This window comes from Candoia aspera, chromosome 14, assembly GCF_035149785.1.
Source record: "Candoia aspera isolate rCanAsp1 chromosome 14, rCanAsp1.hap2, whole genome shotgun sequence".
NCBI lineage: Eukaryota > Metazoa > Chordata > Lepidosauria > Squamata > Boidae > Candoia > Candoia aspera.
The window spans coordinates 8,222,755-8,235,608 of NC_086166.1; the positions used below are offsets into that span (position 1 = coordinate 8,222,755).

Consider the following 12,854-nt stretch of genomic DNA (forward strand, 5'->3'; position numbering starts at 1 on the left):
CCCGAGTTTGCTGATTCTAATTTATTGAATAGGGTGCAGTTGTCTCTGTTCGCCCAATAGGAAGCCATAGTTCGCTTAATCATGGTTTACTGGTGAAATCACTGCTGGTGATTTCATGTAGCTGCCTGGCCAGTTGAGCATCGCTGCCTTCAGGCTCTTCCTGAAGGGAATCGATGGGCAGGGCAGATCGATAGCTGGGCCTGCAGGAGCAGTTAATGATAGAGATTGGGGGAAAATACCCATTAAATATAGAAGGATTTCTGAACAAGGGTGCAAATGGGGTGCTGAAAGACTGCTGGTGTGCCTGTGGGCTGTGTTCATGCAAGTAGCCCATTTTGTGAATCTGCACAGTGTGGTGAACTATGATGCAATGAGTTGTGTTCACAACAGGGGTGTTGCAATCAAATGGGCTGTGCTGGTGTTGCAACAACCTGGGATGATGTCCACAGGATGACATGGGCTTCGTGATGTCATCCCACAAAGGATTCAGCTTAACTCTTGAGTTCCTACATCTGTTGCAAATATGCAACCCATTTTTCTCATGACATCTACATGGTTGTGTCATTTGACCACCCCCCTTTGCTGTGTGAAGTTCTCCGCGTACTGAACCACAAAAAACCCTAACCCAGATTAAACCTAACTAAATTGATTGTGTTTAACTGGCCTGGTTAAATGTTCTGTGTGAATACAGCCATGCAGACCTAGGCATTGAGGCCATTTACCTCTGAGTCAATCTTTGGGGGAGAGAACTGCAAACAAGGGAGGCTTTTTACTTTTTAAGATGAGGTACTACAAATTGTGGCAAAAGGTTGTGAGACAGAATTCTGCATGTCCTAATCTGCTCAAAGCTGCAGTGCAGAAGATTGATGCATGCTAATCTCAATGTAAAATTCAATCCCTTACTCAGCCTGGGCAATTATTATTAACTACCCATTAGATCAGTGTTTCTCAACCTCAGCAACTTTAAGATGTGTGGACTTCAACGCCCAGAAGTTGGGAGTTGGCTGGCTGGGGGAACTCTGGGAGTTGAAGTCCATACATCTTGAAGTTGCCGAGGTTGAGCAACACTGCATTAGATTATATCACACTTTTTCTCCAAAAGCCCAAGACAATATTTTTTCTCTTAACAATAGCTGCACTGTGGGGCTGAGAGAGATTCCATAGCACAAAGTCACCTGGATCTGGGTTTTCCTGCCTTGATTTTAGTTCAACCACCATTTCTTGCTGATTTTCAGTTCTGTACAAAGAAAGGTAGGGAAACTCATCCTTCTTTTCAGACCTTCCAATGCCTCAGCCAGATGCTGACTGTAGCAGGATTTAAATTCCTAGCACACATGGTTGAACTATCTCAGCCATTGCATCAATCTTAGGCTGCTTTTCAATTTAGGAGAATCATTTACCAGTCTGGTTTATTGATTATTTTATAACAAGCCAGGCATCTAACCTCCAGTGAACTTTACTTCTACATACTCAAAGCAAAACGGGCCCCCATGAATGCAGAGGCTGGGATTGTACGTTACAGCTATCCTTCAGCGTGGTTTGTTTAGTTTGGGTTCGTGGTTTTGAATAAACCCACTCACCGTGATTTGTAAACCAAGATTTAGAACTTAGCTGGTCATCAGAATCCAGCTATTGTTGTTTATTCAATAAATCACAATGAGAGAAAACCAGGTTTAACGCAATGAGTGAATCCACCCAAGGTGAGCCGTGTTTTTTAAGCTCTAGTGCGGTGTTTCTCAACCTTGGCAACTTGAAGATGTGTGGACTTCAACTCCCAGAATTCCCCAGCCAGCATGCTGGCTGGGGAATTCTGGGAGTTGAAGTCCACACATCTTCAAGTTGCCAAGGTTGAGAAATACCGCTCTATTGGATATTCTCCTAAGAGGATTCAGAAACAGTGTTTAGAGGATTCTCTGCCTACAGTGAACTTAGCTTTGGCATCTGTTTGGTATACAAACTGCAACACTAAATCTTTCCCCCATCTTTTATCTATTGATTTATTTTCACCTGTGATGGGGGAGGAGCTCTAGGTAAAGAAATCCCCGCCCCCTCAGAAGGGGCAGAACTCAGCACCGGAGCCAAAGAAGATAAGTCCTGCAGAATGAGAGCAGGCAGCAGCTGGATCTGAGCAGGAGCAAGAGGGAAGCCGTGCACCGAGATTATGAACTGGGCACTGGGGTTATGTCGTTCCCAGCAGAATCCAGCTGCTGAGGTAGGGGTGAGCGAGAAAGTCGTCTCCTTTCCGGCTGTCGCTCTGTGTGCGCTTGATCTGGGTGGGTAAGCTTGACCTGCATAGGAACGGGACAAACATTGTCCAAGGGAAGGGCAAAGCCTTCTGCCCCGATCATCTTTCATGTATACATGCATGCGCACCCACTCACCGGTAAGAAATCTCCACCCATCCATTCTCTTTCTTGTTAAGTTTTTTTCTTTCGGTGCATACTTTCCTAGTTCCTTCCTCAAGTCAGATTTGGAGGTAAGTAACAGACCAAAAAGCCAGCTTTGGGAACTATTCCACTTTTCCTTACAGACTGCGTGCAGGAGAGGAGAAAAAAAAAATAAGAAACTTTGGACTTCTGGCCATTCTTAAAAAAGCCTTCTGGCTAAGATGGAAAAAGAGGAGGAGTTGCTGGGCTGCGTGTAGTATCATGGGAGACAGATCTTATGCTGATAGCTGGTCCAGCTGTGGTCAAAACAGGAAAAATGGATACTGCCACCCCTTTCACAAAAGAGGGAGCTTTAAGAGCTCCTTTACCTAGAAAAGGCAGGAAAAAAGGGCACAGAAGTTCGACAATTTAAACTTACAACTCTCTGGAGGTCTTATTTGAAGGGACGGTAATTTTCGAGCAACACCTTTGAACCTTCCTGCTAATAAATACTATATAATTGTTGGGCTTGAGTTTATCATTTTAACTCGTTAAATCAGTTTAACTGTGTCAACAGGCTTTTGGGATGGAGGCTGGACAATTATAGAGTACACATCTCGACCTCAGCACTTGTGATTTTGTGTTTTGTGATCTTGTGTTTTTGTAGGACTGGAACCAGACGTGGTGGACAGATCTCTCAGGCTTTGCATCCTGCTTTCAAAACAGTGTTGCAGCTTGGATCCCTTGCCTCTATCTTTGGATTTCTTTCCCCTTCTATTACCTTTACCTTCAGAAAAACCGCCGAGGTTATATCAGGATGTCAGCTCTCTTCAAAGCAAAAATGGTAGGTTTGAAGCCCGGGAGATGGATTACATCGTGGACCATGTCTGATTTTTTGTGGTTATCATCATCGTTATGTTGTTCTTTTTCACCCTACAGTGCTCAGGATGGCCAAGACACAAATAATAATAAAGCAGTAGAAATCCAGTTTAAAACAGTAGCTAAAATCAGACTTGCAATCACCAAATCAGACATTGAGCCCATCAAACCCAACACACAAGCATTTCTATTCCAAAGGCCTGGCTAAAGACGAAATCTTTGACTTCCGCCCCAAAGATACAGAAAACGAGAGCACCATTTCTGGGGGAATGCAGAGATTCAGGACACTTAAATATAAATACAGGCTTATAACTTTTGCTGTTTTCTGAATGAAAAGCGCTCTTTTTCATTCATGCCCATGCACACTGACCTAGCCAGGCTAGGTTTGAGCATAACTTCCAAGAAAGCTTGGACAGTCCTAGCTTGGTCTTCTTCATGTGTGTTCTAGCTCTTTTCCATTTGAGTATCATATATGTTGGTCATCTGGAAGTAAGTCTGGAAGATTTGGGACATGCACATTTAAGTAATAATAACTATATAGTAACACTGGAAACAGTTTGATCTCAGTGGCAAATTTCTCTGGCCATGTTCTTTTTCCTTTCTTTAGATTCTTGGCTTTGCCTTGTTAGTGCTATGCTTCTCAACCATCTCCTACCTCCTCTGGGAAGCAAAGCAAGGGGTTTCACAGGCACCTGGACTCATCATTAGACCTACAGTGCAACTGGCCACCATGGTGAGAACAATGAGTTTGTCTCTGTTTTTCACACTCCAGTTGTCTTGCTTCAGACCTTGTGATCATCTGAAGAAGGAACTTGATGTTTAGCATGAAAAAAAAAGAGAGGCACCATGGCTGATGTGCTGGTAGGAGATCAAACCTTGTTTTCTGTTGCCCTGGAAGGTGGGCTTCGATCTCATGGGCTTAAATTACAGGAGGGCAGAATTCATTCAAGTTGAGGAGAAACCGCTTGACTTAAAGTAGAGTTTAACAAGGGGACAAACTCATAGAAAGTTGGGGCTTCCTTAAAACATACTCATTGGGGAATATTCTGGATACCTGCGTTGTGCGAGGTTGAACTGGTTCATCAAAAGCTGATTGGAATGGGGCCTAAGATATAATCATATTCCATACAGCCTTTATATTTAGCATTTCTCCTCCATTTTTCCCCATTAGGTCCTGGTGGTTTTCCTCATCCAGATGGAACGGATGAAAGGTGTCCAATCTTCAGGCATTTTGATGGTCTTTTGGCTGCTGTCTCTCTTCTCTTCTATTCTCGCCTTCAGCTTCAAAGTGCACCATGCTTTAAAAGGGGTAAGTCTGGTTCTGTCGACCTTGTGAGGTAGCCCAGACAAGAAGCACACCCAGAAGTACTAGCTCTGTCTTAATTGTAAGCTATATTAACAGAATCCTGCAAGTCTGAAAGTACAACTCTCCCCCCTTCCCTTTACATCCCAAGAAACTAGGGAGGGTCCCTTCTGAGACATTTGCCACACCCCATTCCTTCTGTGGGCTCAGCTGCCTCTTATCTGTCCATTGCTTAGTCTGCAGCTCTTCCTCCTGTCTCCCAAGGTCATTCCCACAGACCATTACAGGGTCATTAACAGTAACATAGCCAGTTGGTGGCCATCACAAAAATGAGGATGGAGGCAGCCTTTCTATTTTAACTTTTTTCTTTTTTTGGCAGGGGTTCAAAGAACAGCCCTTCCACCATCTTTCTTCGTACATTTACTTTGTCTTGATTTTATTGGAACTGGTGCTGTGCTGTTTTACAGATCCTTCACCTTTCTTTTCCAAAGTTAGCAATGACTCAGTAAGTAGTTGACCTTTTGGTTGTTCCATTATTGGGTAGGTGGTCTTTTTATGTTTCACAGCTGGAACATTTTTGTTGATTGATTGTATATTTGGAAGGAGTGAATCCATCTCGATCCCATTCAGATTTGCAATTTGAAAGCTATGTTTTATTTGAATTTGTGATTTGAAAACTCCAGTCAAATCAAGATTCATCTTGAACACACCCAACAGAAGTCCACTGAATATTCAGATTGCGTTCAAATCAGTTCAAAGTTATTTTGAATCCAGCATGAATGGAAACCGTGGACTGCTTTGAAGATGGATTTTGAAGATTTGACTCAACAGCCAGCTTTATTCAAATCTTGGTTGAATCTCTTGGAATTCAAGCCTTGTTGCCTAACATTCCAATGATTTGCTTTCTTCCACTGGTTATAGCAATGTTATATATTTTTTGTATGCAAATTTGAGAATTGTCCCTTTCTTTAAACATTTGTAGAATCCTTGTCCTGAATCTGGAGCCTCTTTTGTTTCCAAAATCACCTTCTGGTGGTGTGCTCGGTAAGAATTCAAGTGATATTACCCATGGCTTTTAAGTGGCAAGTAATTGCTGCTCTGATCTATCTGTTTGATTGGGCAAGATATTTCGCCAAGCATTTTCCTGCTCCCAAGTTAAACTGGGCTGCCTTCTGCTGTTAATCAAGGCTGCTTTCAGAAGCAAATGTCATTATGGGATGTTGACAGTAATGTTATGCCTCTGCAGAGAGGCAATTGCAGAGCAACCTGGGGAATGGATGCATTGGATTAAGGAGCTGCAGAAAAATGGTTTTTAATTGTATTTTACGGCCAAATAAGACCCAAATAACAAAGTGCAGATATGATTCAAAAGTTTGACGTAAGATTAAAAAGAAGAAATGCTCCATGTGTACCTCTGTGCACCCCAAAGCACCTTGTTCCTTTGAATCCAAAGCACCGCACAGTCTTATTCCAGAAGCCCAAGAGACGTCACAGCTTGGAAGGCTTAGAAATAACTAGGGCTGTGCAAAGCCTTGATGTGAAGGCAATTGAGCTGAAAATTTGCTTTGACTCCAATTCCCGAATCCATCCAATCAGGTGCCTTCCAATCAGTTTGGCTGTTCATTGGAGTTCTGCTCATGGGTGTGAACACCTGTCACTGAATCAGCCATCCAGACTGACACAACTCGCCTAGTCAATGATTCAGAGTGGTTCTTGGATGATTCTCATGTGTCTAGTAACAACTGATCATCAATCAACATTTATTTACGGCCCAAGACCAAACACAACAACAGATTAATCAATTACATACCCTTCTCCTCCTCTTTTGATTTGTTTTTTGTTTTGCACAGGCTGATCTGGAAAGGCTACTGGAAATCGTTACAGCCAGAAGACCTGTGGTCTCTAGCAAAAGAGAACTCTTCTGAAGAAATCATTGCCAAGATGAAAAATGCTTGGGATAAACCTTGTCCAAGAACCGAACAGTAAGTTCCTTGAGTTTGTGTCTGTTTCTCTTGCTGTCCTATTTATTTAGGAAATCTATGCCCTACCCTCTTTGTCATCCCCTGGTACTCAAGATAACAAAAAGCATAATTTTAAACAATGTAATTGAAACACAATGAAAAATGTAATTGAACATAAGACAGCCCACCCCGTAAAAGAACAACAGTGAATCCAGTAGTTCTTTGTGCTGTATTCGTGTTTTTTCTGTTTTTTTAGTTCTTGGTTTCTTCTGTTCCTGTTTTAATCAGAGCCCTCTTTTGTGGAGAGGCTTAGCAATAGGCAAAATACTGAAAATGACACTCAAAGACGGTCACTGCTATGCGTTCATTGCAGAATAACCAAATCTGTGACATTCAAAAGAAGGCAAACAAAGAGAGAACACGCTGATGAGACCGCCATCTTGCTTCAACCAGAAAGTAGCAAAAGCAAAGAGCTTCTAAAAACTTTCTGGACTGTCTTTGGAACTTACTTTCTTCTTGGGACCCTCTGTTTGGTTACCTGTGATGTCTTCTTGTTTTTGGTTCCAAAGACACTGAGGTATGTGGAGCTTGACCTTTGTTTCCAAAGGGGAATGACCAAGGTTCTTTGGGGGTCATCTAGTCCCAACTTCTGTTTGGTTCAGAGTCTGACCCAGGAAAGTAGCTGCTATCGGAGTAAATAATATTGACTGAGACAGCCCAGTAGTCATGGGCCAGACAGATCTTGGCAAACAGGACCATGACATCTTCTATCAGGCCTGTCCCAAGAACGATGAGAAATCAGTCCAGCCAAGCTTCATTTCTTTATTTGATCACCCCGTATAGACAGAATCTTGCCAGACTAAACCTACTCTACCCTAACTTAAGGAAAATAACCTGGGAGGCTCTAGGGTGGGGCTTCTTGAATCTCTTTGTCTTCCCACATTCTATTTCTGGGCTATATCGTCTCTTGTCCTGCCCCCATCGGCATGTGCTCCCTCCTTCCTGAGAACCAGCTGCATAACTGTAGTCCATCACATCTTCAGTTGAAAGGATCAGGTAACAGAGGACAGAAGAGATATTTCTCCATTCGGGATCTGAAGGAGCCATTGCCTGCCAGATGAGCTAGAAATAAACTGCATTTAACTAACACGACTAAAGTGATGGCTAATTTAACCCATTTTCTTGGGTTTGACCATACATTGAACCATAAACAAAAAAACTAACCAAGGTTAAAATTAGCCAAGTTTTGTAACTTTATCCAGATGCCGCAGTTGGGTCTTCGAGGGTTGTGCAAATACAGCCACAGTCTTAACTTGGAAGAAGAGAACTTTGTAAGATCCTAATGGTGTGCCGTTGTCCTAAAGGTTTATTTCGTTGTTGTGGGTCACTTTTGTTCTTCTTGCAGTCTTTTCCTAGATTTCATCAATGATCAAGAAGCTCCTTCTTGGATGGGATATTTCTATGCCACTGCAATGTTCATTTTGGCTTGTCTCCAGACACTGTTTGAGCAGCAGTATATGTATATGTGTTTCATGCTGGGCAACAGGTTGAAGACAGCCATTACAGGCCTTGTTTATCGGAAGGTAAATCCTGCTCATGGTTGACCATTTTCTTGTTCTCTGGTGCTCCTCTGAATTATATCCAGGCCTTTCCAAAGGGTTGGGTCTCAAGGGATTGAAGGATGGTGGAGAATTGGAGGACTGAAGTCACAAATGATACAGGTTATATGTAGAGAGTAAAGAAGATGACCTTGATGGAGATCAGTGAGATCTGTTGCCAAAGCTATGAGAACAGCATGTCCTAAGCCCAAAAAATGCAGATGGAATGTGAAAGCAGCTCAGACACCTCCTTAAATCACATGAGTACAAGAGGGGGAGGAGATAAAGTCCAGACTTGCATGATATCAGACATACTATGTAGACCCAACCAGGAAATCAATTCCACACCAAGACTAAAACGACTGTTATTAAGATTGGCTATAATAACCGAAGAGATTCCTAATAAAAAGGAGATTTGGCTTTTGTCCTGTAGATCTTGGTCCTGTCAAATGCAGCAAAAAAATCAACATCTGTCGGTGAGATTGTCAACTTGGTGTCTGTTGATGTGCAGAAGCTGATGGACCTAGTTATTTATTTTAATGGGACTTGGCTTGCCCCTATCCGAATTATCATCTGCTTTGTCTTCCTTTGGCAGGTAAAAGAACACAGGTCTGATTATCAAAAGGGAACTTGAAAGGCTCTGTTTTCTCCTCAGCATGTAACCTAATTGTGGGATTTAAGAATGGTGGAGATGGATGTTACTGAATTTGAGGAATCCTGATTAAACATTTGAAAGCCTTCCTGTATTAGAATACTGCAGTTGGGTTTGCCCATTGCCCTAAAAATGCCTCCTTAAATAATCTATAACGATGGGGTTCACACACGGTGCTAAGCCAAATCATGGTTACAAAAGCCGTATTTTGGTGTCATCCATGAATACAGCCATTTTGTATACATGGTGCACAAATCTGGTGGGCTTTTCTTCTTCAGGTGCCAAAATAATTTAATCATTCTTGGGTTCTTGATGACACTTGACCACTAGATGTCTCCATTAGCTCATTAAAGGTGGTGTAAAGAGCTGCCAAGGGAACAGACTTAGGTTATTAATAATCTTGCTCGTGAATATTTCAATCTGATTCGTTTCCTTACCATCGGATAGAAGGAGATGCACAAAAATATTCTGTGTTCTGTTCATTTACCTACTACTTTCGGTTTCTGCATCCATTAGCTCCTCGGACCATCTGCTTTGACTGCTGTTGTGGTATTTTTAGTTCTCTTGCCTATGAACTTTGTGATCAGCAAGAAGAGAAGCCAGCTCCAGGTATGGGGCCTATAACATTTCAGCACCTTTCTGGAGAATGAGTAAATTTAATTGTCATCCTTAGACTGACCTTGCATAACCTGGTGCCTTCCAAATGTGTTGGCCAAGAACTCCAGAAAATGAACTAAAAGCCATGCTGGTTAGGCATCTTGGGAGTTGTGATCTTGCACATCTGGAGGATTTCCAGATGGAAAATGCTGACAAGGACCACAGGTTCCCACATCAGAACATTGTTTCTGTTTCATCATTGTCTGGTGGGCAGAAGATGAATCAGAAGCTACTAATAGAAGTCACTGCTGGAGGCACATCTTTGATTCCATATCTTTTGCTGGTGGTTCTTTGGGTTCTAATAAAACGTTAGTCCTTTGAGCCTGAAGTTGACCAGCTTTGGGTGTGCCAAAGGTTTCAGGCAGGCAACTTCTGCTCAGCTGTGGCTCTTTGCCAGTGCTTTGTGCTTTTCTTTATATGTTTACTTACAATATTGTAAACCATCCCAGTCATGCCAGTTGGGGCAATGTAAAACAAAGCAACAGAATCTATAAAAAGCAATAGTAGATTTATTTATTTATTAATCAAATTTAGCCACTGCCCATCTCCCCCCAAAAAGTATAACTTAATAAAATAAGACAAACATGAATCCCCTTAGCAACCAAGCTCAAACACATGCTTGGGCAGGTTGATCTTGAGAGCTTGTGAAATGCAAGGAGGTCGGGGCCAAAGAGAACTCTGTGTGTGTATGTGTGTAGTTTTGCAGATGATTAGAATTATTGCTAAGTGTTACAATTCCAACTGTACTGATGGTGCTACACACTTGAACTCCATCTTTCAGGAAGCTCAGATAAAGTATAAGGACAGCCGTGCAAGGCTTACCAGCACCATCCTCAGTGACATCAAGGCCCTCAAACTACATGGCTGGGAGAAGAACTTCATAAGCAAAGTGCTAGGCATCCGCACTCAAGAACTTCAAGTTCTCAAGGTGTCCCAGTTCCTCTTCTCTGCCTCTCTTGCATCTTTCCAGTCATCCACCTTTCTGGTGAGCTGTGCAGGTTGATCTCCCCAAAAAGCCGTATTGTTTTGATAGTTTCACCTGTTGTCTCATTGCTTCTCTGCAGATTTCATTCATCATCTTTGCAGTCTACACATTGGCAGATGAGACAAATGTCTTGGATGCTAAGAAAGCTTTTGTTTCCCTTACCTTGGTCAACATTCTCAATACTGCTCATTCCTTCCTTCCATTTTCCATTAATGCTGTTGTGCAGGTGAGTTGCTTTGGCTACATTGCATAAATGGAACTGGTGTTAATCATTCCATGCAGTCCACTTCTGTATTTCCAAAGGGTCTTCCTGTTAGGCAATCGCTTCAAACATTTTGACACCTCCAGGAAATCATCTTGTTCTTTCTCCTTGTCCGTCTCCCCGAGGGTTTGCCAGGCAAAGGCAGGAGGATCTAGAACCACCATCCAAAGGGATTTAAAAACTTCACTGCACCCTGGTTTTCTCCTAGACCAGGGGTCTCCAAATTCTTCAGCTCGTTGACCCTTTCATAAAGTCTCAGATTGTTCATCAACCCTCAAACATTTATTATATGAAAATAATTTAATAAATACTAGTACTTTAATAGTACTATGAACAATAACAAAATAATAATAAAGAAGACCAGTAACAATAGACAGTTGATAGAGACCTGATAGATACAGCTCTTCCATCATTTATCAACCACCTATTGACCCCCAGACATTTACTGACCCCCTTTTGGACCCCATCCATTTATCGACCACTCTTGGGGGGTCAGTATTGACCACTTTCGGGAACCCAGTCTGAACCTTTCCTTAACTGCATGGTGTCGACATGTATTTGTTTTAGGCAAAAGTTTCCATCAATCGCTTAGCTGCCTTTCTTTCTCTTGAAGAATTGGACCAAACTCAGGTGGATATTGGTTCTTCAGACCACAGTACGTACTATGTGTATATGCTTATCTGTGAAGCTGGAAAACACATCTCCATGCTGGGTGGGAAACATTTTAGGGGCAGTGCGTGTTATTTAAGTGACCACAACAGTGTTGGTAACTTTATGTTTTTAGACCGTGATTGAGGTTTAGATGTTTTTATTATTGCTTTTATTGTAAACCGCCCGGAGTCCCCCATTGGGGGAGATGGGCGGTAATATAAATTTAACAAATAAATAAATAAACTTTAAGATGGGTGGACTTCAACTGGCAAGATTTTGAAAGTTGAAGTCCACACATCTTAAAGTTGCCAAGTTTGAGAAATGCTGGGCTAGAAGGTTCCTAATTCTTTTTTATTTCCATGCTCAACTTTCTGTGTTGGAGCTAAAATAGCATGCATACCAAAGCGAACCTGCTCTTTTCTGACTAATGTAGAAAGTAAATCGTCATACCAGAATACGTGCTGATTTTTGCATTTTTCTGTTAGACCCAAACTGCATCGCTGTCGTGAATGGAACCTTCAGCTGGTACAAAGAAAGCTGTCCCTGCCTGAACAGGTAAAAGGTGGTGGTTCTGTGATTGTGTCTCCTGTAACTCTTAGCTAAAAAAAATAAAAGTTCATGAAACCTTACGACTTTTAATGATTTGTTAGTCTGAAATGATGTTACCAGTCTCCTGATTTTTAATTAGGGTCCCCAGAGCAAACTGGGTTATTATTTCCTGAGATTTCCTTGTCCTTCTGATCCATGAGAGAAATCTAGTGGAGTGGCTTCAGATGGTTAAATTTGCTTCCCCCACCCGCATCTTCCTCCTCTTCTTATGTTCTGTATTGTAGATTGTGAATTTAAAACTAGAAAAAACATTTTATTCTTCGTCATTTGGATCAGGGATGGGTGTAAATGCTGTGCTGTTATTACTTGGACTTATTTTCTGCCTTTTGGCCTAGATTACTAATACTAAACTAACTAAAGACAAACAGTTGAAATCTAATTTAAAGCTACTCAAATCAGCTATTAACTAAATCAAACTGGAAATACTTGAAGAGCGCTTGCTGCTGTTGTTATCGCAGTGATGGTGGTGATGTGCTGAGCAAGGATAAGATAGATTGCGCACATGGTCTTAAAGACGCTGAACCACAGATTATGGATAAGGGTCAAGGCAGAAAACTGGTTTGTATTAAACCTTGGGGGAGAGGGACAGTCTTGCCACTGGGGCAAATGCCAAATGGGGCTGAAGGAAGTCCAAAGTATCTGAAAAGCTGCCTTTTTCTGATCTAGCAAACCAGTCTCTTTCTGAATTTCACCATAATGAAGTTATGAGTCCCCAGATGGGAGGAGATGGGCAGGGACAAATTTAATAAATAAAATAAAAAATAATCCCTCGTGTCCAGTTCCCACACTCCCATTACTCTGCTTTTTTTTTTCCCCTAAAGAATTATATTTATTGTCTTACCCTGTTTCCCCTCACTAACATATTTTGAATGTCTTTTCCCCCCAATGTGCACATCTATGATGGAATGTCTCCTACCCTATTAATTTTTGC

The 12,854-nt window shown here is 41.9% G+C and overlaps 1 protein-coding gene across 4 annotated transcripts in view; it reads left to right on the plus strand.

The window, feature by feature from the left end:
* The first annotated feature begins 2,089 nt into the window (after positions 1–2,089).
* The window catches only part of ABCC6 (ATP binding cassette subfamily C member 6), a 30,153-nt gene continuing 19,388 nt past the window's right edge, over positions 2,090–12,854 (plus strand). Inside the window, exons 1-15 of one of the 4 annotated variants that reach the window (XR_010068726.1) lie at positions 2,090–2,218; positions 3,034–3,210; positions 3,853–3,978; positions 4,417–4,554; positions 4,928–5,053; positions 5,531–5,592; positions 6,399–6,530; positions 6,883–7,086; positions 7,915–8,092; positions 8,541–8,702; positions 9,276–9,368; positions 10,198–10,401; positions 10,481–10,627; positions 11,231–11,318; positions 11,800–11,869. Coding sequence is in view for 3 of the 4 variants with exons in the window: in XM_063315141.1 (XP_063171211.1) it covers positions 2,162–2,218; positions 3,034–3,210; positions 3,853–3,978; positions 4,417–4,554; positions 4,928–5,053; positions 5,531–5,592; positions 6,399–6,530; positions 6,883–7,086; positions 7,915–8,092; positions 8,541–8,702; positions 9,276–9,368; positions 10,198–10,401; positions 10,481–10,627; positions 11,231–11,318; positions 11,800–11,869 (1,964 nt within the window). In the remaining variant the exon portion in view is untranslated. Of the gene's footprint in view, positions 2,219–3,033; positions 3,211–3,852; positions 3,979–4,416; positions 4,555–4,927; positions 5,054–5,530; positions 5,593–6,398; positions 6,531–6,882; positions 7,087–7,914; positions 8,093–8,540; positions 8,703–9,275; positions 9,369–10,197; positions 10,402–10,480; positions 10,628–11,230; positions 11,319–11,799; positions 11,870–12,854 lie in introns of those variants that run through there. The other 3 variants (XM_063315141.1, XM_063315142.1, XM_063315143.1) reach the window with 3 other exon arrangements.